Here is a 27302-nt window from a genome sequence, read left to right on the forward strand (position 1 = left end):
CTGCAAGACAAAATGTTCTCCACCAAATGTCTGAATCGAACCACAATGTACTCCTACTATAAAAAATCAGAAGGCTTTCCCCCTTGAGCTTCAATACAGCTGTAAGCTTCAAGTCACAGTTCCTTGTTCAACAAGTACAACTGTATCCACCTATCACTTGCCAGGCTTTGTCCCACCCCCACCGCTCTTCCAGCTTTCTCCTCCCCCGTACAATCATTCTGAAGAAGAGTCTCAACCAGAAATATCCCCTATCCATGTTCTCCAGAGGTTATGAAACAAAGAACTGCAGATGTTGGCTTATACCAAAGTGACACAATGTGCTGAAGTAACTCAACGGACCAGGCAGCCTCGCTGGACAAAAAAGGTCTAAAGGAGGGTCCTGAACCAAAACGTCACCTATCGTTTTTCTTCAGACGCTGCCTGACCCACTGAGTTACTCCAGCACTTTGGGTCTATCTCCAGAGATGCTGCCTGGCCCACTGAGTTATTGTTTTGGTAAACCAGCATTGTTTGGGTAAACCAGCACCTGTGTTTCCTTGTGCCTAAATTGATCACGTTCCCTGGTATCAGCGATGTAATAAACCCCACAACTTGGGCAGCAGATCAGCCATTGATTATCACATTGCCCCAGCTGCTGAGAGCTGCATGAACATCTCTCACATTGAGAAGTGTTCAAGAATGTTTATCATTGTGAAATGGTCCACACCCACCCTGCACAGCCTGTTTTACCACAAAGCAATCTATGTAAATGTCTGTGTTTGCATTTCCTTGTTTGCAGCCGACGTTCACCATAAGCTTGGTCAGAAACAAACCAACCAGGTGGAATTTGAAGCAGCACATTTTTCAGATGAGCTAGCAGTGGTAAGTACTTTGATTTTCATAATATTCATTGCTTTTTGTCAGTGCATTCAGGAAAAGCATACGATCTGGTATTGCCAAGGAATGTTCTTCAGATTCCAGCATCTTTGTGCGAAGATCGGTCTTAGATAGTTCCCCGTGATCACAGATGAGGTGACACCATTCCAGTGTAGTGAGTACTGAAGAGACTGATGAGCTCAGATTGGGAACTGAACTCTCTTCTATAGTGGGTGGGTGGTGCTGGACGGGACGGGTGTGTGCTTAGTTTGTCAAATGGCATTGCTCCTTCTGCTATTTATGGATATAGAGTCATAGAGTCATACAACATGGAAAGATTTGTAGGTTAATTGACTTCAGTAAAAAATGTAAAGTGTGTAGGATAGTGCTAGTGTATGGGATGGACGCTAGTCGGCAAGGACTCGGCGGGCCGAAGGGCCTGTTTCTGCCCTGTATTTCCAAAGTCTGAAGTCTAAAGACTGATTTAGCCACACAGTCATGGGTATAGATTCAGGGACAGTTTCTTCCCAGCTGTTGTCAGGCAACTGAACTGTCCTCTCGCCAACTAGAGAGTCGTGTTCACCTTTCTACTACCTCATTGGAGACCTTTGGACTATCTTTATTCAGACTTTAATGGACTTTATTCTACACTAAAGGTTATACCCTTTATCCCGCATTGGCTAGATTGTAATCATGTATAGTCTTTTTGATCACTGGATAGCATGCAACAAAACAACTTCCACTGATCCTCATTAATTGAGATCTGCAGATGAGGAAGTATGGATCCAATTGCAGAGGACAAGGTATTGGATCTTGGATATGTTTTTGGAGGGAATGATTGTGTTGAATCCTGAACCAGCTACGGTGGACAGCAGCCTGATGTATGTGTTTGTGTTATCCAGAAGGTCCAGAGGAGAAACAATGAAATAGCACCTGCTAACAATCTATTGTCTTGATAGGCAGATTGAAGTGAATCCATGTCATTTGTGAGATGGGAGTTGATTTGTACCCTAAATCAAAGTTTTGAAGTACTCCATTACAGGGGATGTAAGCACTTCCTGATGGTAGTCATTGTGGCAGGTCACCATGCTCTTCTCGGGCACCAGTACGATAAATGGTCCTTGGAAGCACGTTGGAACCTCAGAACACACAATCGAGAGTTTGACTTTGTCTCAGCTGAGTTTGACGATGGTCCAGGTAGACCTTTAACACTTGGTCAGGTGTGCCCACTGGAAAGATGCCAGACTGTCTCAGACTGAGATCACAGCATCGTCAAGGGCCTTGGGGTCTCATGGAGATGTGCCATTGTTCTCTCTTTCAAAGCATGCATAAAAATCGTTGAGCTCATCTGGAAGTGATGTGCTGTACGACTTGTGCCGCCTGATGTCCCCTTGTACAAAGTAACAGCACGCAAGCCCTGCCACAGATTTAACGTAAATCTAATCAAAACTCAACACAGCATAAACCTGCAATTTGAAAAGCTGTTGGAGAAAATAGCAGGTATAATTCACCGTTACAAATATTTAATAAGAAGGAACTGCAGATGCTGGTTTATATCTGGTTAAGTGATGTCACAACAATAACCTCTCACTCAATGTGAAATCCAGGTACTATTTGCCAGTCTCCAGTGCTGGGATAACAGTGGCAAAAGATAGCAGCTTCAAGTTGCTGGACATTAACATGTCTGATGACCTGTCCTGGGCCCAGCATATAGACGTAATCATCACAAAGGCACGCCAATGCCTCTGCTTACTTAGAAATTTATCATATCACCGAATACTCCAACATACTTCTACAGATGCACTATCTGCAATATCACTCACTTTTGTGTCATCTGTAAACTTGTTAATCATGCCATGAACATTCTTATCGAAATCATTGACATAGATACCAATCAACCTGAGCAGATCTGTGGAAAGAGAAATTGAGTTAACATGTAGGCAGGAACTGCAGATGCTGGCTTAAACCCAAGGCAGAGCTGGAGTAACTCAGACGGTCAGGCAGCATCTCTGGAGAAAAGGAATGGGTAAAGTTTCAGGTCGAGACCGTTCTTCCGACTGACAGTCAGGGGAGAGGGGAATGTGAGGTATACAGTACTTTAGGAGAAATGAATGGAAGATATACAAAATATATTTTCCGGCAAATACTGCCTGAGTGTTTCTCGCATTTTCTATATTTACCCAAAATTTCAGGGACTGCAGGCAATGAGTGGCGTGGGCCAAATGGAAGGTGACAGGGGACATTTAAATGAGGCAAGTCAATAGAATTTAAAAGCATTTTCGTTCTGTTGCTGAACAATGAGAATGAAGCATTAACACTGGCAACTGTGTCTATGCTTCAGACGTACTTGATTGGTGGGAAAGTGGTTGGGAACATCCTGAACTGGTGAAAGGCTCTATTGAAATGAGAGTCTTTATCAGATTACAGTGTCATTGTTTGATTCCAAGAACAGGATAATGTTCAAGTGAACTGACACTTGTTCCGTGCCGTTTGTTTTGGGCCAGATTCAATATGTCATAAGCATTACCTCCAAAGTTCACCCCCACTACTGTTTTCCCTCGGTATCCGTTTCTCTCGCTGTTGTTGGATGGAAGTTCTACAGGGAAACATTTAGAGCGCTCGGTAACCAAAGAGATCTGGGAATAACTGCGGGAAACTCGTAGGCTCCAATTCTTGGCTTCGGGTTTGCATAGATCCTAGCAACCTCCAGCGAGGGCGGGTTACCCCGATGTAAGATCTGGGCAAGGCTCGTGGTTTACTCTTGTTTCCATGTAGTGTATAAACAGCAGTGGAGGTGACGCATGCTCTCACAGGGTGCGCGTTTGCAGGTCACCAGACTACGCTTTGAGTAATTGCTGAATTAAACGGCGGAACTTTGGTGATTGTAACTGTAATTACAGCGTGGCCGTGGCAATTCAGGAGCAAAAAAGGTGTCGTTTTTGGACCAACTCACGTCAATTTCACCAGTGCGTGAGAATCGTTAGTCATGTGTAGTCAGAAGCGGGCGGTGTTTTTATTTGAAGGGGGTGGCATTATGTTTCAGGATCATTAAAAAATAAGCCTCATCACAGCCCATCCCCTCTCTGCCTGTGTGTGTGTGTGTGTCTCTCTCTCTGTGTTTCTCTCTGTTTCTCCAGTAGGCGACCGCGCTGGAACCCGGGGCGATGCATCGTGGAACAGTCGGCAAGTGCGACCCTCTGGCAACTTTGAAAGAAGATCAGATACAACTGCTGGAAGATAATTTTGCCCGAAGGAGGCAGCCTGACGCCTCGTCACTGATGTTGATCTCGGCCGAGTGCGGGCTGACGGAGGAGGCGACAGCGGTAGGTGAAATTCATACTGTGTGGGAAGGAGCTGCAGATGCCAGTTTACACCGAAGATAGACACAAAATGCTGGAGAAACTCAGTGGGTCAGGCGGCATCTCTAGAGTAAAGGAAATGGGCGACGTTTCGTGTCGAGACCCTTCTTCATACGGCTGTGACTACATCAGGGGCTCGCCTTTAGAGCTCATGCCCAGGTAACGCGGAATGAAGGTCTCTAGAGTCTGAAGAAGGGTCTCGACCCGAAACATCACATTCCTACTCTCCAGAGATGCTGCATGTCCCGCTGAGTTACTCCAGCATTTTGTGTCTATCTCTGAAGGCGCAGGAGGTAGAGCCTATTGGTGCAGCTGGTAGAGTTGCTGCCTCACAGCGCCAGCGGCCTGGTTCGATCCCGACTCTGGGTGCTGTCTGTGTGGAGTTCGCATGTTCTCCCTTTGGGCACCACTTGGGTTTCTAACGGGTGCTCCTTTTTCCTCCCACATCCCAAAGACGTGCGGGGTTGTAGGTTAATTAATTGGCCTCTGCAAATTGCCCCTAATGTACAGGGAGTGAATGGTAAAGTGGTGTAACATAGATGATCGATGGTTGGCATGGACTCGGTGTGCCGAGTTATCCAGCTCGGTTACACGGGGAATTGTCCCTATTCCCCGCCCTGTTAAATGGCATTCTGAACATAAAGCGGTCACCTTGATCTCTAATCCTATTTCTGTCATCTCTATTACTTTAATTTTCCAAAATACCCTTTGCCCTCTAATTCCGACCCCGTTCCTCGCCCACATTTGCTCTTCCGTTTGATAACCGTGCTCCTATCAGTCAAGACCCTAAACTCTGGAAATCCTTCTAGCTTTATCCTGTCCATTTTAACGTACCGCTTTAAACCCTTAAGCCTCCTTTCCCCGGTGAATGTACGTCGCCTGTTCAATTCCTCCATCGATGCTGCCTGGCCCGCTGAGTTGCTGCAGCACTTTGTGTTTTGTTCAAGATTCCAGCATCTGCAGTTCCTTGGGCCTCCTCAAATCTCCTTTTGTGGGTTAATGTCAGCTGTTGTTTTCCCTAAGATGTTACCCTCTAAAGATGCTTCAAGTTTTCCAAGATTTCTTGCTTTGGGTCTACAAATCTATTTTGTAGTAGTAAGGAACTGCAGATGCTGGTTTATATCAAAGTTAGACACAAAGTGTTGGGGTAACTCAGCGGGTCAGGCAGCATTTCCTGGAGAAGACCCTTTTCTCCAGAGATTCTGCCTGAGCCGCTGAGTTACTCCCAGCATTTTGTATCTATCTCAGACTATTTTGTGTTATATTTCTGATCCTTATTCTCTGGTTGTTGCCTTTTCAATTTCACAAAGGCTAGGGCATTTGATTTTTGTACTCCCTTTCCTCATTGATGGGTAGCTCCTTTGCCATTAAGTTTAGTTTAGTTAATTGTCACATGCATAGTGTTAAGCTTTTTTGTTGCGTGCTAACCAGTCAGTGGAAAGACTAAACATGATTACAATTGAGCCGTCCACACAGTGCAAGATAAAGTATGATTATAGATAGTCCGAGGGTGTTCAATGAGCTAGATAGTAGCTCAGGACCGCTAGTTGTTGGTAGGATGGTTCAGTTGCCTGATAACATGTGGCACGAAACTGTCTCTGTATCTGGAGGTGTGCCTTTTCACATTTCTGTACCTCTCATCTGATGAGAGAAGATGGAGTGACTGGGGTGAGATTCTTCCTAGATTATGCTGATGGACTCCAGAGACAATGTGAAGTGTAGATGGAGTCATTGGAAGGGAGGTTGGTTTGTGTGATGGGCTGGGCTGTGTCCACAATTATCTGTTGGTGTCTGCAGAATATGGATTTTGCCATCAGTGGGGAGAGTATGTCACAGGAAGCAGATCAAGTGTGTACTTGCCCTGGAATTTTTCATTTGTCAATATTAGGGTTTCTTTTTTGGAATAGTGGATATATGGAATGAGCTGCCAGATGAGGCATTTGACGCAAGTACTACAACTGCATTTGAAAGACATTTATACAGGTGGTGGCTGGAGATTTTAATAAATCAAATCTCAAGAAGGTCATGCCGAACTTCTACCAACACATCACGTGTGCCACCAGGGGAGAGCGAACTTTGGACCACTGCTACACGCCGTTCAGGAAAGGCTACAAGGCCGTTTCACTCCCTCCCCTAGGAAAATCTGACCACGCTGCCATTTTCCTGTTGCCGGAGTATAAACAGAGGATAGTTCGGGAAGCGGTAGAGACGAGGGACGTAAAGCGGTGGTCCGACCAGTCAGAGGCCATGCTGCAAGATGCACTGAGTGATGTCGACTGGAATATGTTCGAAGCAAGTTCCAGTGACGTCAGTGAGTTCGCGGAAGCAGTCACGGACTTCATCGCAACAATAACCGACAACATCGTCCCCACAGTAAGGGTAAGCACCTTTCCAAACCCAAAAACCCTGGGTAGACAGGTCTGTCCGTGTGTCCCTGAATGCTCGCACCGCTGCCTACAACTCGGGCCTGGCATCAGGAAACATGGACGTCTACAAGGCAGAGTCCTACCGACTGCGAAGGGTGGTGAAGGACGCAAAGAGGAGGTACAGAGACAAGATGGAGTTACAGATGGAGCAGCAGGACACCAGAAGCCTGTGGCAGGGGTTACGGATTGTAACCAACTATGGGAGCACCCCTCCCTCATCCGCAAGTGCCGGCACCTCCCTAGCTGATGACCTGAACTCCTTTTACGCTCGTTTCGAGAGGGGCAACACCACCTCAGGTCTGCCGACTATCGACAATACCGCCAGCGGGCTGGCTACCGAAGCTGAAGGGAGGAATGTGCACACATTCTCGCTGTCTGAGCACGACGTGAGGAGGGCTCTGACACGGGTGAACACGAGAAAAGCTGCAGGCCCCGATGGCATCTCGGGGCGAGTACTCAAGCCCTGTGCTACGCAGCTAGCTCCAGTGCTCACTACATTATTCAACCTCTCCCTGGACAAGTCCGTGGTCCCTGCCTACTTCAAAAAATCCATCATTGTACCGGTACCAAAAAATGCCTCCCCAGCCTGTCTGAATGACTACAGTCCAGTGGCCCTTACCTCGGTAGTCATGAAATGCTCCCTCGGAACATGGACCCGTTGCAGTTCGCATACCGTCCGAACAGATCCACGGACGATGCGGTCTCCCAGGTCTTGCACACCGCTCTCTCCCATCTGGACAGCCAGAAGGGGGGCTACGTGAGGATGCTGTTCATAGACTACAGTTCAGCCTTCAACACGATAGTCCCCACCAGACTGGCCGGGAAGCTAATGGAATTGGAACTTTCTCACCGCCAGGCCCCAGGTAGTCAAGATGGGAGGGAATACATCGAAGTCCCTCACCCTGAGCACAGGATCGCCCCAGGGTTGCGTCCTCAGCCCCCTATTGTACTCCCTGTACACACATGACTGTGTGGCTAGGTTCAGCTCCAACTCAATAATTAAGTTTGCTGATGACACTGTGGTGGTGGGCCTGATCTCAGACAACGACGAGAAGGCCTACCGGGAGGAGGTGGCTGGTCTAGCACTCTGGTGCCAGGATAACAGCCTCCTCTTGAACATCAAAAAAATGAAGGAGCTGATTATGGACTTTAGGAGGGCACATCATCCGAGGACGTACACTCCATTGAGGATAAATGGGGATCCTGTGGATAGGGTGAACTGTTTTAAATATCTGGGAGTCCACATCTCCGAGGATATGACATGGGCATCACACGCCTCAGCACTCGTGAGTAAGGCAAGGCAGCACCTTTACCACCTCAGGCAATTGAGGAAATTCAGAGTGTCTCCGAGGATCCTCCAGTGCTTCTACGCAGCGGCGGTGGAAAGCATCTTGTCCGGGAACATTACCATCTGGTTTGGGAATTGCTCTGCCAAGGACAAGAAGGCTCTGCAGAGAGTAGTGCGTTCGGCCGAACGCACTATGGGAACTTCACTTGCCCCCCTGCAGGAACTATACATCAGGAGGTGCAACTCCAGAGCCAACAATATCATGAGAGACCCCTTCCACCCCTGCAACGGACTGTTCCAGCTGCTACGGTCAGGCAAACGCCTCCGTTGCCATGCGGTGAGAATGGAGAGGTTGAGAAGGAGTTTCTTCCCAGAGGCCATTTGGACTGTAAACGTCTATCTCACCAGGGACTAACTCTACTGAACGTTTTTCCTTCCATTATTTATTATGTAAAGGTATATGTGAGTTATGATTGTGTTTATAGTTTGTTTGCTTGTTTGTCTTTTGCACAAAAGTCCGCGAGCATTGCCACTTTCATTTCACTGCACATCTCGTATGTGTATGTGAAAAATAAACTTGACTTGACATGGCTAGGAAAGGTTTAGTGGAATATGGGCCAGATGTGGGCAAATAGAACTATCTTAGATGAAGCATTTACCTTGCTGTGGATGAATTGGCCAAAGGGCCTGTTTCCATGCTATGTGACAATACAGTGTCTATATTTCTGGATGGAAAATGATTGAATAGTTGGAATAGTTGTATGCCTGAAATTCCCCAAGATGGGTGTGTGCACAAAATTCACATCTTGAGAGACCTGAGTTGGAAAAAAGGCCCCCTAATGGATTTCTATATTTGTAAAGGAAGATGTGGTTGTATTGAAAATCTTGGAGCAGTGAACGGCAGCCGTAATTGATGTTCAGAAAAGTCTAACTAGGTGGAGTTTGCTTAAACTAGCTCTGGTGGTGTCCCAGGGTGCACTTTTACGATACGACTTCTCCTGCACCTAGTTTCTATGTTTCTACCACCGATTGATAGAACATCTGCCACATCTTACTGCATACGTTGAAGGAATGGAGTCTTCCAAAAGTTACAGCCGGCACTGTCCCTTCTTGTACAGGGCCTCAGCGTTCCTGGACCACTCCAGTTTGCTGTCCAGGAACACTCCCAGAAATGTATACTCCCTGGTAAACTGCACATCCACACCATTGATGAAGACAGGGGACAGGGGTGTTCCTCTCCTCCTAAGGTCCACCATTAACTCCTTAGTCTTGTCCGCGTTGAGCTGCAGGTGATTCAGCCCACTCAACTCAACAAAATCGTTGACTACACCTCTGTATTCAGCTTCCCTACCCTCATTGATGCAGCCCACAATTGCAGGTGGCAGGAGTCCGAGTTATATCTGAAGTCCGAGGTGTCGATGGTGAACAGGAAGGGAGAGAGGACCGTCCCCTGTGGGGACCCTGTGTCGCTCACTACCATGTCCGAGACACAGTTCTGTAGCCTGACATATTGTGGTCGTCCAGTCAGGTAGTTGGTGATCCAGGACACCAATAGAGCATCCACCTACATCTTTGTTAGTTTGCTCCCTAGGAGTGCCGGCCGGATGGTGTTCAAAGCACTGGAGAAGTAAAAAAACATGACTCTCACAATGCTTCCTGGCTTATCCAGGTGAGCATACGAATGATGGAGCAGGTGGATGATGGCGTCCTCAACCCCATCTCGGACAAAACTCTGATTATTAGCAACCACTTTCTGTTATTTGCACTACCAGTTTATTTATTCATGTGTGTATATATTTATATCATGGTATATGGACACATTTATCTGTTTTGTAGTAAATGCCTACTATTTTCTGTGTGCTTAAGCAAAGCAAGAATTTCATTGTCCTATACAGGGACACATGACAATAAACTCACTTGAACTTGAACTTGAACTTGTTTGGTATGTGAACAGCAGGGGGTCCAGGTAGGGTTTAACCAGGGGTCGCAGGTGAGTGAGCACCAGCCTCTCCAGGGACTTTATGATGTGTCAAGTCAGCGCCTGTAGTCATTAGAGGAGCTGGGGCACGTCCTCTTTGGTCCAGGAACTAAGCAGGATGTCTTCAACATCACAGAAACCCTCTCCAGGCTCAGGCTCAGGTTGAAGATATGCTGGAGTACTCCGCACAACTGGCTGGCACACACCTTGAGTACCCTGGGGCAGACACCATCGGGACCCATTGCTTTGCCTGGACGGATTCTACTCAGCTCCTTCATCACCTGCTCAGCCGTCATGGTCAACACGACAAAGAATGGACAGAGGAAGTGGACCAGGGGGATTGAGGGGGAGAGACTGTCGGGGTGCAGTGGGGAGGGTGGGCAGAGGCCCCACCATCAAATCTATTAAAAAACAGGTTTAGCTCATTAGCCCAGTCCTCTTTGCGTTCCCTCCCCAGGCCACTGGTCTTCTTGTAGCCCGTAATGCTTTTCATCCCGCTCCACACATCCCTCATGTTGTTCTGCTGAAGTTTCCTCTCCAGCTTCATCCTGTAGTCATCCTTGCTCTGTCTCAGTCTCACCCTCAGGTCTTTCTGCACTAGTTTCATCTCCTCCCTGTCAACAGGTAAGACAGTCGTTCCAGGTGCGACAAAGGTTCACCTGTATCTCCTCCAACCTCATCTACTGCATCCGCTGCTCTAGATGTCAGCTGATTTATATCGGGGAGACCAAGCGTAGGTTGGGCGATCGTTTCGCCGAACACCTCCGCTCAGTCCGCAATAACGTACCTGAACTCCCGGTGGCTCAGCACTTCAACTCCCCCTCCCATTCCCAATCCGACCTCTCTGTCCTGGGTCTCCTCCATTGCCAGAGTGAGCAACAGCGGAAATTGGAGGAACAGCACCTCATATTCCGTCTGGGGACCTTGCGTCCGTATGGCATTAACATTGAATTCTCCCAATTTTGCTAGCCCTTGCTGTCTCCTCCCCTTCCTTAGCCTCTAGCTGTCTCCTCCCACCCTCCCATCCGCCCGCCCTCGGGCTCCTCCTCCTCCTCCCCTTTTCCTTCTTTCTCCCCCCCCCCCACCCCCCCATCAGTCTGAAGAAGGGTTTCGGCCCGAAACGTCGCCTATTTCCTTCGCTCCATAGATGCTGCTGCACCCGCTGAGTTTCCCCAGCAATTTTGTGTTCCTTCACATCCTGCTTACTTCCTGTTTAACCCCATCAGCCCTTAGTCTCGGCCAAAGCCACAACCCAATCAATTCTACAGTATCAGAATATATTTCTCTAATTTTGAATAATAAATATTCTTCTCCATGAAATTGAGCCTGATATTAATATGCTCATAAATCCATTTGGCATACAAGGAATTTTGATTGTGCAGATTGGATTAGTTTTGCAATCATTGTAGATGTTGTGTTGTCATGTGTTCAAATGTCATGTTTAAAATTCCACACCATTTGTTAATTGGATCATTGTTATTAATTGACAACCATGTCCTTGTCACTATTTTTGTATCTCTTAGCTATGGTTCAAGCAGCGTAATGCGAAGTGGAGGCAATCAGAAGGATTTCCACCAGAGAGTACCTCTGTCAAAGACTAAACAGAAAAACCCAGCCAGAAGCATCAAAATGGAACAGTTCTACAATGCAACTAATTTCACCGCCCCTTTGGCCACCACTGCTCAACGCTTGTGTCTCCCAGACTAGGGTGTGAACAGAATGCTGTCTCATTAAGTTTGGTTTATTTAAAAGTGTGTTTTGAATCATCTGAGTCTCATTCTGGTATAAGTAATCATTTGGAATTATATGCTAATTACTGTTTTGCAATGTTATTGCTTGGATCAAGGAGATGATGGGGTTTAAGTGCAATTAAATCATTTATCTGGGAGACCTGTCTCCCATTATGTAATATATAATTAAAAACAAAGTGTTGTAAACCTTTCATTCTTGCCTAAATAAAAACATCTGCTATTTTCAATTCCTAAGCCACTGACAAGTTTCAGAAATAGCTGGCCGCAAAACTTGCAAGGGATTTCCTGTGGGTGGTGGAACCTGTGAGGTCTGCCTTGGGGAAATAAAGCTCATGAGGCACTTGCTACTTTTGCAATTGTGAGTGAATAAGTTCAAACGTGAACTGCGAATAAAGGCTTCAGCAAGTAATTATTGCCGGTGTTAGAGAGGATGCATTCTGTCAAGTAGAGAGGATGCATTCTGTTAAGGATCAATGCATGTTCTTGCTCTTTCCCATCTCTTGTTTTCAGGCTCCAAGGTCTGCTTCAGCAGAGGAGTGAATCATTATGGATCTTGGAGCTGGGTCTTGCTGCGAGGCGCAATGGTTGAATTTTGGCACAAGAAACTGCAAATGCTGGTTTGCAAAAAAAAAGGCACAAAGTGCTGGAGTAACTCAGTGGGTCAGGCAGCATTTCTGGAGAACAAGGAAAGGGGACATTTCAGGTCTGGACAGTTCTTCAGTTCCGACCTGAAACATCGCCTATTCATGTTCTTCAGAGATGCTGCCTGACCCACTGAGTTACTCCAGCACTTTGTGCCTTTTGTTTTGCAAACCAGCATTTGCAGTTTCTTTACAGTATGTCCTTTTTTGGTTTGATTAGCGAAGCAAGAGTGTTTAATTGCCAGATGCATGGAGAAATGAACAATTAAATTCTTACTTGCTGCAGCTTTTGATTAGAATAGGAATCTACTGTACAGGGCTTGTGGAAATCTTCTACACCAGACAATTCCTCCATGTTGCTGCTTAAAATTCTCTCCACCTTTGCCACAGCAGCTCCTATGGAAGTGAGACTTAATGTGGGTGTATGGGGGCAAATTATGGTAAAGAAGGCTGGTAATCACCTGTGTCTGGTGTCCTCTGTCTATGCCCCATCCGTCTGGGTTTGGGTTTCAGAATGATTGGAAAAACAGTGAGATTTTGAATTTGGGACATGAGAAATTCCTTGGTGTTTGTAGCAATGTTACAAAATTTTGAGATTTTAAAAATCAAGTCTGCAATTTATCCCATCTGATAAAGCATAAAGATAAGTTTAATTTGACACCTAATTCACTTTCATATCTTAAGTATTAAAAAAGTTATGGCCATTTTCATACTTGGAAATTAGCATCTTGTTCCCTATTGATTTTCCATTGACTTAACTCAAAAGCTGTGATCGAGGACAGTGAAATGCCCATAACTTTATTAAAAATTAAGAGAACTGAAAGAAATGTTCAGTTATAGATTGAAGCATTCTGAAACAAATATTAAACAATCTTACTTGGATGACCTGAAATTAAAGCATATAATTAGTTAGTTACCCAATTGTAGCTAATTCCAAAATTCAATTGCTAGATCTAAACATCTATCCATTTCTTAAGGAAAGATTAACATTTTTAAATAGCCTAAGTGTCCAAAGAACATTCACACAAGAATTCACAATAAAACATGACTTTTAAATCTCATTGACATAAGATTCGTTCCGTTGTCGGGGTTCGCGGCTCTAGAGGGTGATTTTATAAACTACTATAACAATTAAATAACCCAATTTAGTTTTAAAATAGCTGTAGCGAACGAACCTCGCAGCGATTTTTCATCAGCAACTAGGCAGGTTGATCAACATCGATTTCAATACCCTAGAGAAAATCGCGTTTTAAACCTGCCCCCCTCTCAAAGGCGCCTAAGTCACGCACATGGGCAGCGGCAGAACTGCAGCGCCGCTAAAGGTAAGTTTTGTAACATACCTAGTGTTTGGGGATGTGATTTGCTTCCAATATTCCAGATTTTACTGCCAACATTCAAGAAGACAAGGGTTTGAAAAAGTGAAGAGGAATTGAATAAATGTGTGCATTGGGTGGAATAGGATGAGGGACTGAATGGGATCCAGTTGGGTAATTGAGGTTATAATAATTTGCTGCTTTGGGGGGTAAATAGCAATGTAGACAGATTGTTTGAATGGCCTGTATGTATATTTTTATGAGTAAAGTGCCCCTATGTGAATCGAACACAAGGGTGTGCAGTTGTGGGGAGTTAGCCCTTGACCACCCTGGTCAGGTTATGATTGACAGCTGCTAGCTGGTGGCAGACGTGGAGCGAACAATCATTCCACTATACAGCAACAAGGAAATGCAAATGTTTGTTTATAACCAAGGATAGACACAAGTGCTGGAGTAACTCAACTGGTCAGGCAGCATCTCTGGAGAAAAAGGATGGGTGATGTTTCGGGACAGGACCCTTCCTCAGATTAAAAGTAGGTGGGGAGGGAGGAAGGGGGGGGGGGGGAGGGTGAAGCATCGGAGGTGAGAAAAAACCAGGACCAACCAAGACTGGAGACAAATGACCTTGGGCAGGGCAGTGCCTGGTAAGCCCATTGTTGGCTAGGGAAAGTGAGATCACAAGAGAGAAACAATAAAAGAACTGTGGAACTTGTTGTCCATTTGCTGTCTGCATGTTTGGCAAAACTCCATGATCCCATCGCCTCTTTCGGAAGTCAATAGAACATCTATACAACTACACATGTGGAAATTATGTCCAGGTGCAGCTCCTGAAAGACTGTGTTAGGAAACTGGAGCAGCAGCTGGATGAGTTCAGGATCATCCAGGAAAATGAGAGCTTCCTGGACAGGACCTACAATTACATTGTTACACCAAGGATACTAGAAGAGCGAAGGTGGGTGATGATGAGGAAGGGAAGTGAGTGTGGAGTGCAGGAGACCCCGGTGGCTGTACCTGGTGAAAACAGGTATACCCTCTTGGAAGCTGTTGGGGCGGACGACACTTCCAGTCCAAGTGGCGGGCAGGTCTTTCAATCAAACCCTGGCGCTGTGGCTCAACCGGAGAGGTATATCAGGTAACGCTGTAGTGGTAGGTGACTCAACATTGAGAGGTACGGACAGGAGATTCTGTGGCAACAGGCAAGACTCGAGGATGGTGTGTTGCCTCCCTGGTGCCAGGTTCCAAGATGTCTCGGACCGTTTGCTGAGCATCCTCGAGGAGGAAAGGGAGCAGCCGGAGAGCAGTTGTGCATGTCGGCACAAACGGCGTCGGGAAGAAGAGGAAGGTGGTTCCGCAACGTGAGTTTAGAGATTTAGGAAGAAGGCTGAAAAACAGGATCTCAAGGGTGGTTATCTCTGGTTTGCTTCCAATACCGAGTGTTGGTGAGGGCAGGAACAAGGAGATAGGGGATCTGAATGTGTGGCTGAGCAACTGGTGCACGGAGCAGAGATTTCCATTTATAGACCATTGGGATCTCTTCTGGGGTAGGGGTGACCTGTACAAAAGGGACGGGTTGCACCTTAACTGGAGGGGGACCAACATTCTGGCAGGCAGGTTTGCTAGGGCTACACGTGTGGGTTTAAACTAAATAGCAGGGGGGAGGGATTGACAAATTGGAAGTATAAGGATGGAATAAAAGGGAAAGAGAGTACAGGTAAAGTTACGAAAGACATCTGAATTAATGGGACGGAAAGTTCAAGAAGGGATAAGAGAGTAAAGTCAGGTGAAATAGGAACAGGTGTGAGAGGGGAGGTGAATACCGAATTTTACTTCAGAGTCACGTGAGTGACTACGTGAAGAACCCCGCCAGGACGCATACGTGTCATATCGCTACACGCATTGCAACGAGTCACAGCAGGGGGAACGACGTTCCCCTTAGCGGCAGAATTTGAAAGCCGGGAACAGCAGGTAAGGAGACTCTGCGTTCCTTCCACTTACCTTACAGGTTGAGACATGGACCAGATCCACGAAGGCTGCGAAAAAGCTGGCGGGGGAGAACCGCGGAGTTGCGGGCAGCCAGCAGCAGCAGCCAACGGCACGGCAATCTCCCGAAATGGGAACAGCTGTGCCCGACTTCGCTCCCGCACCGGCCACGGCCGGGCGGTAGAGGGAAGCAAAAAACTAACAGAGTCGTTGACTCCGATGAGTCCAACTCTGAATAACCGCGAGCGGCCAGTGCCCATGAGCATTGGGGCCGGTTGGAGCGGCTTCAGGAGCAGCCGCGAGCGGCCAGTGCCCGAGAGCATTGGAGCCGGTTGGAGCGGCTGGGAGCGGGGAACAAGAGCAGCCGCGACGGCCAGTGCCCGTGAGCATTGGAGCCGGTTGGAGCGGCTGCAGGAACTGGAGCAGGAGCGACTTCAGGAGCAGCCGCGACGGCCAGTGCCCGTGAGCATTGGAGCCGGTTGGAGCGGCTGCAGGAACTGAAGCAGGAGCGACTTCAGGAGCAGCCGCGACGGCCAGCGCCCGTGAGCATTGGAGCCGGTTGGAGCGGCTGCAGGAACTGGAGCAGCCGCGAGTGGCCAGTGCCCGAGAGCATTGGAGCCAGTTGGAGCGGCTGTTGGAGCAAATACTCCAAAGTGACAGGCTCCGGGAGATGGAGACTAGTCACCGTGGGCAGCTAGTAAGTCCTACAGCAGTACCTCTTGTAGGGCTGCACAGTATTTCTCCCTCATCAGAGGGGAGTACAGGGGGTCAATTCTGGGCTGACCCTGAAGAGGGGTGCAGAACATACCCCTAGTGCACATGGGGTGCAAGAAAACCTATTGGATATGGTGTCCCAGTTTATTCAACCCGACCAAACTGGCCAAAATCTGGAACCTAAAATAGCTGCAAGTATCGACTACTTGTCATTCAACCAGCTATAAGGAAAGGCATTATTGGACACCACAGCAAGACACTTACCACCAGGGAACTGCAAAACACTGAATGTTCCCAGTGTCAACCAGTGTATTTGAAAACATGTCGGAGCCTCAATCAGAGCCAGGGACTTGAAACTACAGAAAGTTCTGAAAGTCCTAACAGCGGGAATTACGGTTTTCGCCCGCACAATAAACGAAAAAGACATGACACAAAATCACCAGGATGCACTGGCTTTATTTTGCAACTACCAATACGAGTAAACAGCATTAGGAAGAAGTGCCATCCAACCGGCTTTAGACCCTAATTTGCAGGCCTATGCAAACCTGGAACCTCCAAACCACCAATATTACTATTTGGAGGCAACTTATCAAAACAGGTAAAAGAACTTGACGAAGAGGGTAAAACCCTGGGGCTCATTAAAGCAACATCTAAAAACTTATTCGGCCAGGAAAAAGCACCCCTACACACCACCAGTCGGCCAAGACAAACTGGTGAAAGCTCAAAGGCCAGGAACACTCAACATCGGTCTTTTTAGGCCATGGCCCAGACCGGCCTTCCTGGAAAATGCCCAAACCCTCAACACCGACCCAACTACAGATCCAGACACCGGCGCCTCAACGTCCACGGAGGATGCCGAAAAAGTAACAAACCTACCAATAGTAACCATGGAGGTAGGTGGGTCTGGTTCCTTACGAGGTTGGTGGGAGATTACAATTCTATCTGGATGCATGGAATAAATTAACTACCGACACTTATATTTTCAGAAGTATAGGGTTATACCATAGAATTTATACAAAAACATAATCCTCCAGATCAGCATGTACCGAACCGAATGTTCATGCTTACAGGCAAAGAAAAATCAAAAGCGCATGCTGAACAACAGTGGCCATATAAAAAAGGAGTAATGGAGGAAACCCAACACGAATCACAGGAATTCGAGTCCAAAATCTTTATCATAAACAAGATGGTGGTTGCCGCATCATCATAGATTTGACTAATTTGAATACTTTCGTACTATATATTCATTACTAGATGGAAACCTTTGTTACTGCTAAGCAATTGATTTCCTAGGTTATTACATGGCAAGCATCGTTTAAAAGATGCTTACTATACAGTTCCCATTAGAGGTGACCACAGATGTTATTTAACACAATGGATCATCTGGGGTTCACCCTTAACTCAATTCACATGTCAGTGACTTTGCCGAAAGAAAAGGTTACAGCCTTCATGGAGGCTTGCAGCAAAATAATTGACATCACAAAACCATCCATCAGACTGGTAGCAAGAATAATTGGCATTATAATGGCTGCGTTTCCAGCCACACAAATCGGACCTTTACATTATCAAAAATTACAGAGGGCTAAAATACGAGCACTCAAAAATTATGGTGGTCATTTTGACAGACCAATGAAGCTACCAACAGAGGCCATAATGGAACTAAAATAGTGGAAAGATAACATTAGGCATTGTTCCAATCCAAACATTATCAGCTACCCGTCTATGGAACTACAAACTGATGCCAGTGCGCTTGGATGGGGTGCTACCAATTCCATCTCCAGCTGTGGGGGAGATGGAATGCACAGGAGGCATCATTATTACAAACACTGGGCATAAAATACCTGGGAATGTTAAGTGCATTCCATGGCCTTAAGTCATATCATTCTGGGTTATATCACCAGCATGTTAGACTACAAATTGACAACACCACCGTGGTAGCATATATCACCCATATGGGTGGAAACAAATCGACATTATGTGACAATCTGGCCAACACAATTTGGCAATAGTGTATCCAGAGAGAGATATTTGGATATCAGCTACCTACTTACCAGGTAAACTAAATTTAGTGGCAGACAACAGGTCACGCAAATTCAATGAAAACACTGAATGGATGTTGGATAAAAATGTATTTGCTGAAATTACAGCACGGTATGGAACACCAGATATCGACCTATTCGCATCCAGGCTCACACCAGCTATCGAATTATGTTCATGGGAACCAGAACCTGAGGCAGTGGCAACAGATGCATTTTCGCTGCATTGGGGGATTGTTTATTTATGCATTCCCTCCTTTCTGCCTCATCAGTCGGGTATTTAGGAATATGCAGTAAGACTCCGCGTCTGGTACTTTGATAGTACCCGATTGGCCTACTCAACCATGGGTCCCGGTGATACTCGGCATGGTATTAGAACCACGCATCACCATCCATCATAGACCTAATTTACTGGTTCATCCCACAACAAGGGGAAGTTACCCATGTCATAATTATATAAACCTATTAATTTGTAGAGTTTGAAAGCACCTCTACTACACCTGGGACTGACGGACCGAACAGTGGATATTATTTCAGCGGCCCACAGACAGTCCACCAAAAAACAATACTTGGTGTCATCAAGAAATGGGAAGTACTGTCACAACAATAAACATCACCCACAGATCTATGAACATCCCGTCTGTTCTGGAATTCCTGGCAAGCCTCCATTACGATGAGAGGCTCAGTCATAGTGCCATCAACTGCGCCAGAAGTGCTCTGTCAACATACCTGTGGCAAGGAACAGAGCGGCATTCTGTTGGGACACACCCTGGTAACCAAACTCATGAGGGGCATTTTTAATGTTAATCCCCCAAGAACCAGGTACTCCCAAATATGGGATGTGAGCATTGTACTGACCATGTTAAGAAACTGGTCTCCAGCTACAGCTCTGTCCCTACAGAAACTGACTATGAAAACAATCATGCTGAGGGCCTTGGTCACGGCACATAGGGTCCAGTCACTACAGAAACTAAGGCTGGACAACATGACTATTTCATCTGGAAATTTAACTTTTCACATCAATGAATTAGTCAAACAAAACAGACAGGGGTCAGCAGGCCTCAAAACAGAATTCAGGGCCTACCCGGCAGATGATCGTCTCTGTATTGTAACACACTTACTATTATATATGGAGTATACTAAGATCATCAGAGGGAAAGAATTGTCACTTTTAATCAGCTACAAACAGCCACTCAAAACAGTGACAGTCCAGACCATCTCTAGATGGCTAAAACAGGTCCTAATAAAGGCTGGAGTAGACACTAGCATTTTTAAATCTCACTCCACCAGGGCTGCAGCTACATCGGCAGCTATGAAGTTGGATGTTCCTATGGACCAAATCCTCAAGACAGCAGGATGGTCAACGGAGAAAACTTTCCAACGATTTTATAACAAACCAGTCATTGAACCTGGAACATTTGCAGAAACAATTTTAAGTTCTGTAATATAATTTACCCCATAAATAGGGGCTATAATTTGGTGTTAATATATTTATCGTTGGGTTTTCAATATCGTATTGATGTCTAATGATGTTAACACTATTCTCCCCATAATCAAGGCAGATGTGATGCATGGACTCGTTTCCACGACATGAAATCACAGAGCTTTAAAATCTTCACGTAGTCACTCACGTGACTCTGAAGTAAAATAGTAAGATTAAACGAGAACTTACCAGTTGGAAGTTTGATCGTTATTTTATGAGGAGTAACGTTGAGGGATTACGTGCCCTCCGCTCCCACCCTTGATCATATACTCAACTGGTATCTCTTCTCTAATCTTACTATGTTTAGTCATTACAGTTATCTGTGATTTCACACCGCTGCTTTGAAGAATGACACGCGTGCATCCAGGCGGGTTCTTCATGTAATCCCTCAACGTTACTCCTCATAAAATAACGATCAAACTTCAAACTGGTAAGTTCTCGTTTAATCTTACTATTAAAAGTGTCATATATGAATGCGTGACGTATAAGAAATAAAGTGGATGAGCTTGAGGCTCAGTTCGAGATTGGTGGGCATGGCGTTATTGGGAATTACAGAGACATGGCTGCAAGAGGATCGGAGCTGGGAACTAAATATTCAGGGTTATACGTCCTTTCTAAAAGATAGACAGGCGGGCAAAGGGGGTGGGGTAACTCTGTTGGTTTGGAAAGAAATCAGTCCTTTGCAAGGGGTGACATAGAATCAGAAGTTGTAGAGTCTGTGGATAGAACTGAGAAATTGTAAGGACAACAAGACCACCATGAGAGTTATCTACAGGCCCCCAAACAGTACCCTGGATATAGGGTGCAAGTTACATCAGGAGTTAAAATTGGCATGTAATAAAGGTGGTTATGGGAGATTTCAATCTGCAGGTGGACAAGGAAAATCAGGTTGGTACTGGACCCCGAGAAAGGGAGTTTGTGGAGTATCTCCGAGATAGATTCTTAGAGCAGCTTGTACTGGAGCCTCCCAGGGAGAAGGCAATTCTGGATTTAGTGTTGTGCAATGAACTGGATTTGATAAGTGAACTCAAGGTAAAGGAATCATAGGAGGTAATATGAAAAGTTTTAATCTGTAATTTGAGAGGGAGATGGTAAAATCAGAAGTGTCAGTATTGCAGTTGAACAAAGGGGACAATGGGGCCATGAGGGAGGAGCTGGCCAAAGTTGACTGGAAAGAGACCCTAGCAGGGATGATGGTGGAACAGCAATGGCAGGTATTTCTGGGAATAATCCAGAAGATGCTGGATCATTTCATTCCAAAGAAGAGGAAAGATTCTAAGGGGGGTAAGAGGCAACCGTGGCTGACAAGGGAAGTCAAGGACAGTATAAAACAAAAAGAGAAGACGCATAACATAGCAAAGATGAGCGGGAAGCCAGCGGATTGGAAAACGTTTAAAGAACAACAGAAGGTAATTAAAAAGGTAATACGGGGAGAAAATATGAAGTACGAAGGTAAGCTAGCCAAGAATATTAAGGATGATAGTAAAATTTTCTTTAGGTGTGTGAAAAGGAAAAGATTAGTTAAGCCAAATGTGGGTCCCTTGAAGACAGAAACAGGTGAATTTATTATGGGGAACAAGGAAATGGCAGACGAGTTGAACGGGTACTTTGGTTCTGTCTTCACTAAGGAAGACACAAACAATCTCCCAAATGTACTAGGGGACAGAGGATCTAGGATGACGGAGGAACTGAAGGAAATTCACATTATTCAGGAAATGGTGTTGGGTAGACTGATGGGACTGAAGGCTGATAAATCCCCAGGGCCTGGTGGTCTGCTTCTCAGGGTACTCAAGGAGGTGGCTCTAGAAATCGTGGATGCATTGGTGATCATTTTCCAATGTTCTATAGATTCAGGATCAGTTCCCGTGGATTGGAGGGTAGCTAAAGTTATCCCACTTGTTAAGAAAGGAAGGGGAGAGAAAGCAGGGAATTATAGACGAGTTAGCCAGACATTGGTGGCGGGGAAGATGCTGGAGTCAATTATTAAAGATGTAATAGTGGTGCATTTGGATAGCAGTAACAGGATCGGTCCAAGTCAGCACGGATTTACGAAGGGAAATAATGCTTGACTAATCTTCTGGAATTTTTTGAGGATGTAATAAGTAAAATGGATATGGGAGAGCCAGTGGATGTAGTGTATTTGGACTTTCAGAAAGCCTTTGATAAGGTCGCACACAGGAGATTAGTGGGCAAAATTAGGGCACATGGTATTGGGGGAAGAGTGTTGACATGGATAGAAAATTGGTTGTCAGACAGGAAACAAAGAGTAGGGATTAACGGGTCCCTTTCAAAATGGCAGGCAGTGACTAGTGGGGTACTGCAGGGTTTGGTGTTGGAACCCTAGCTATTTACAATATATATTAATGATTCAGGTGAAGGGATTTAAAGTAACATTAGCAAATTTGCTGATGACACAAAGCTGGGTGGCAGTGTGAACTGTGAGGAGGATGCTATGAGAATGCAGGGTGACTTGGACAGGTTGGGTGAGTGGGCAGATGCATGGCAGATGCAGTTTAATGTGGATAAATGTGAGGTTACCCACTTTGGTAGCAAATCAGGAAGGCAGATTATTATCTAAATGGTGTCAAGTTTGGAAAAGGGGAAGTACAATGGGATCTGGGGGGTCCTTGTTCAACAGTCAATGAAAGTAAGCATACAGGCACAGCAGGCAGTGAAGAAAGCAAATGGCATGTTGGCCTCCATAACAAGAGGAGTTGAGTATAGGAGCAAGGAGGTCCAGCAGTTGTACAGGGCCCTAGTGAGTCTTTAGTAACTTGTCAGTTTCATTGTTGAACTAAATTAAGGCGCATGTTGCAATCAAAAGCGCTTGAACAATTGGTTGGGAAGAAAGCCTAGGGCCGAAGGGACAGAGACTCTCAAAGGGAGGCGGAGAGAGAGAGGGGAAGGAGACAGGGAGACGGGGGGGGGGGGAGAGAGTGGGGGTGAGAGGGGAGGTACAGAGAGGGAGAGAATGGGGAGAGGGAAGAGGGAGAGGGAGAAGCGGGGAGAGAGAGGGGAGAGTGAGGTAGGGAGAGAGGGGAGAGTGAGGTGGGAGAGGGGGGGAGAGAGAGAGGGGTGAGAGGGAAGAAAGGGCGAAGAGAGGGGGTGGAGAGGGAGGAGAGGGGAAGGAGAGAATGGGAGAGAGGGGGAAGAGAGAGGGGTGGTAAAGGAGAGAGGGGGAAGAGGGGTAAAGAGAGAGAGATGGGGGGGCAAAGAGAAAGAGGAGATAGAGAGAGGAGAAAGAGAGCAAGGGGAGAGTGTGGTGGGAGTGAGAAATTGGGAGAGAGAGGGGAGAGGGGGAGAGAGAGGAGAGGGGAGGAGAGAGAGGGAGTAGGGAGAGAGAGGTGAGAGAGAGGAGAGAGAGAGAGGGGAGAGATGGGAGAGAGAGATGCGAGAGAGTGTGTGGAGAGGGAGCGAGAGGGAGAGATAGAGAGGGAGGGAGAAAGAGAGGGGGAGAGGGGGAAGCGAGGGGGAGAGAGGAGAGAGAGAGAGCGGGAAAGCGGGGGAGAGAGAGAGAAGAAAGAGGGGGAGAGCGAAGAAAGAGAGTGGGAGATAGGGAGGGAGAGGGGGTGAGAGAGAGGAGAGAGAGTAGAAAGAGAGAGAGGGGGAGAGAGAGAGGTGGAGAGAGAAAGGTGGAAAGAGAGAGGAGGAGAGAGGGGGAGAAAAGGTGAGAGAGAGAGAGAGGGGGATAGAGAGGCAGGGCTGCCAACTCCCATGCATTGAGCATGAGAATCACGCATTTCGCCAAATTCCCACACTTATCACAAATTTCTCTCGCTCTGTCATGAGAAATTCTGTGATCAACGAAAATTTCAAAACTCATATCAACTACATGGGCCATGGGTGTTGGAAGCAGCAGCAGCGACGGGGACAGATGCGGACGGGGAGCGGGGCTGGCGAATGTTTGCCGGGCTGGCGAGTTGCTCACTGCTCCGGCCATGGAGCAGCCTCAGTGCAAGGCATCGGAAGCGTTGCGCCGCTGCCGTGAGAGTCTCTGTGCCAAATTCGCCCAGGTGACCGGCATGGATCAGGCTGCGGCTCGGTGCATCCTGGAGGACAACCAGTGGCTACTGGAAGTAAGTACCAAGCACTGGGTAGAAACGGTGGAAGATAGTGGACTTCAAATGGGGGTGGTTGGAGAAAGCATCCTGCTTGCCTGCTAGATTTTCACTTACTGTAACTGCAGGAAAAATGTTCACGATGTTGGGGGAGTTCAGAACCATGGGTCACAGTTTCAGAATAATGGGGGGGGGGGCAGTTAGGACTGAGACGAGGACAAACTTTCGTCATGCAGAGAGTTGTGAAACTGTGGAATTCTCTGCCACAGAAGGCAGTGCAGGAGAATTCACTGGATGTTTTCAAGAGAGTTACATTTAGTTCTTGGGGCTAATGAAATCAAGGGATATGGGGAAAAAACAGGAAAGAGGTACTGATTTTAGATGAATAGCCATGATCATTGCTCTTGAGGGAGTGCAGCGTAGGTTTACAAGGTTAATTCCCGGGATGGCGGTACTGTCAAATGCTGAGAGAGTGGAGCAACTGGGCTTGTACACTGTGGAGTTTAGGATGAGAGGTGGTGGAGGTAGGTTCTCTGGATGTTTTCTAGAGAGAGCTAGATAGGGCTCTTAAAAGGGGATATGGGGGGAAGGCAGGATTGAGGTACTGATTGGGGATGATCAGCCATGATCACATTGAATGGCGGTGCTGGCTCGAAGGGCCGAATGGCCTACTCCTGCACCTATTGTCTATTGTCTATCATATTGAATGGCAGTGCTGGCTCGAAGGGCCGATGGCCTATTCTGCACCTTTTTCTATGTTTCTATGCTTGAGTATATGGCAATAAAACTCGATCACTTGATTTTGAAGCAATCATGCATGGTGGAGGTATAATGTAGTCATAGAGTGATACAGTGTGAAAACAGGCCCTTCGGCGCAACTTGCCCACATCCCAGCTACGCTACCTACTTTTGGTCCATACCTCCAAACCTGTCCTATCCATGTATCAGTCTAACTGTTTCTTAAATGTTGGGATGGTCCCTGCCTCAACTACCTCCTCCGGCAGCTTGTTCCATACACCCACCACACTTTGTGTGGATAAAGTTACCCCTTAAAAAGTGACCTCTTAAAAATACTTCATACAAAAAACATTGAAATCATACTTCTACAATGCACTAAAACATGATTTTAATACATTAAATTTCAAAAAATTCCTAACATGGGAGGGGGGACACCCTTCTTCCGCACTCTCTCCCCACTCGGTTGCTCCACTCCCTCATCGGGTATCCCCAAGGCCAGTGATCAGTGATCGCTCAGCCTCCCCACTTTCAAAAACGCCCTCGGTACATATTAACTGTAATGTAATAATATGGATGTTGGTAGGTGCAATCAAAACAAAGATCTTTTTATCATTGTTGTGTTATGAATACCACAGAAAATATTATGTACTCTCAAGCTCACATTTTTATAGAATAATATTGCTGAAAATGCAAAAGTTCCGTACCAATGGGAGGACACACACCCTCCTCCAGTATTATGTGTCTATCTCAGAAATAGACAAACACTATTTTGAGTCAGGAACCTTCTTCATGTTCCACAGCTCCTTTCACAAATGCTGACTATCATGCTGAGTTTCGTGAGCAATTTTATATTTTGCCGAAGATTTCAGCATCTGCAGTGTCTCAATTCTTTTATTGAATTATTAATGTCTCGGTGACACTTTATTCTTGATTAAAGGAGCTGAAGACTTTATGAACAGTCATAGTTTTGGAGCCATACAACATTGAAAGAGGCCCTTCAGCCCAACTTGTCTATGCAGACCAAGATGCCCCATCTTGGTGTGGGGACGAACTGCAGATGCTGGTTTGTACCAAAGATAGACACAGAATGCTGGAGTAACTCAATCGGTCAGGCCAAATCTCTGGAGAAAAGGAATAGGTGACGTTTCGGATCGAGACCCTTCTTCAGATGTTGGATGTTCAGATTCAGGTGTTTGAAGAAGGGTCTCGACTCGAAACATCACCTTTTCCTTCTCTTCAGAAATGATGCCTGACCCACTGTTTTACTCCAGCATTTTGTACCCAATCTTAGTCCTGTTTGCCTATGTTTGACCTATTTCCCTCTAAAACTTTCATTTCCATGTATCTGAATGTATTTTAAATGTTGTTTTTGGTTATATTAGCATCCAGAGAAAACTGAAGAGGGAAGTGTGTATTTATATAGTGGCTTTCACTTCCTTTTTAAAAACCCTGTGTCTCATGTTCAAAATTAAACATTAGAACATTTAGTGCTTCTGATGTGTTTACTGTAATGTTAAGCATAGTGGCTCATTTTTGCTCAATAATATCCCATGCATGGGAATGTGGCAATTTGTGAATACTTACAAAATAGAGGAAGTAGGTGATTATCACATAATTTTCAAGTATTAATAATAGCACAGCAATAAAATTGAATTTGCTACATTACAGATGGAACAACGCTGCCCCCTCTTAAGTGGTCGTAGATTGCAGTTTTCAGTGGGCCACAGTCTCTTAGTGTGAGGCCATTTGGTTTTAGTGTTGAGGTACAGCATGGAAACAGGCTGTTAGGCCTACTGAGTCCATGCCGACCATTGATCACCTGTTCATACATTAGTTCTATGTCATCCCACTTTCTCATCCACTCCCTATGCACTAGGGGCAATTCACAGAGGCCAATTAACCAGGAAATCCAACCGTCTTTGGGGATGTGGGAGGAAAACGGAGCACCCAGAGGAAACCCACGTAGTAACAGTGGGAATGTACAAATTCCACACAGACAGCACCCGATCGGGATTGATCCTGGGTCACTGGTGCCGTGAGGCAGAAGCACTACTCGCTGCGCCACTGTGCTGTCAATGACACACAGGTTTCCTCCCTGGTTCATGGCTGTAATTGTTGGAGAGATCTGCGGAAGTTTCATTTACAATAGAAAACTGCTGTGTTGATACAACAAAATCCCCTTGCACTATGCAGTTGCTGATGTTTCAGCTCCACTTTTGTTAAGAGGATTATCATGCACATTGCCATTGATAATGCAAAACATTCTGGAGAGTTGGATTATCCAGAAGCTACTCATCAGTTTGTTGAAGGAAAATTAGCTACTATTCCCTTGAGCACCTACAACAGAAGATCTATGTAAAGAATAATATTATATGTTTATTATTTTCAATAGCTTGGTTGATTCAACCAATTCACCTATCATATTATGATCTTACAATTTAGTTAAGTTTAGTTTAGTTTAGAAATACAGCGTCCTTCATCCCACCGGATCCATGCCGACCAGCGATCCCCGCACACTACCACTATCCTACACTAGGGACAATTTACAAATGAAGCCAATTAACCTACAAATTTGTAGGTCTTTGGAGGGTGGGAGAAAACTGGAGTACCCAAGGAAAACCTACACAGTCACAGGGAGAACGTACAAACTCCGTACAGACAGCATCCGTAGTCAGGATTGAA

General features: G+C 46.0%; 1 protein-coding gene across 1 annotated transcript; it reads left to right on the forward strand.

The window, feature by feature from the left end:
* The first annotated feature begins 752 nt into the window (after window positions 1–752).
* hopx (HOP homeobox) lies at window positions 753–11891 on the forward strand. The gene is made up of 3 exons (XM_033021546.1): window positions 753–861; window positions 3996–4178; window positions 11430–11891. The coding sequence occupies exons 2-3, from the start codon at window positions 4020–4022 to the stop codon at window positions 11505–11507; spliced, it is 237 nt and encodes a 78-aa protein (XP_032877437.1). The 5' UTR covers window positions 753–861; window positions 3996–4019; the 3' UTR covers window positions 11508–11891.
* The last annotated feature ends 15411 nt before the right edge of the window (window positions 11892–27302 follow it).

The sequence above is a fragment of the Amblyraja radiata genome, chromosome 1 (genome assembly GCF_010909765.2).
Source record: "Amblyraja radiata isolate CabotCenter1 chromosome 1, sAmbRad1.1.pri, whole genome shotgun sequence".
Taxonomy (NCBI): domain Eukaryota; kingdom Metazoa; phylum Chordata; class Chondrichthyes; order Rajiformes; family Rajidae; genus Amblyraja; species Amblyraja radiata.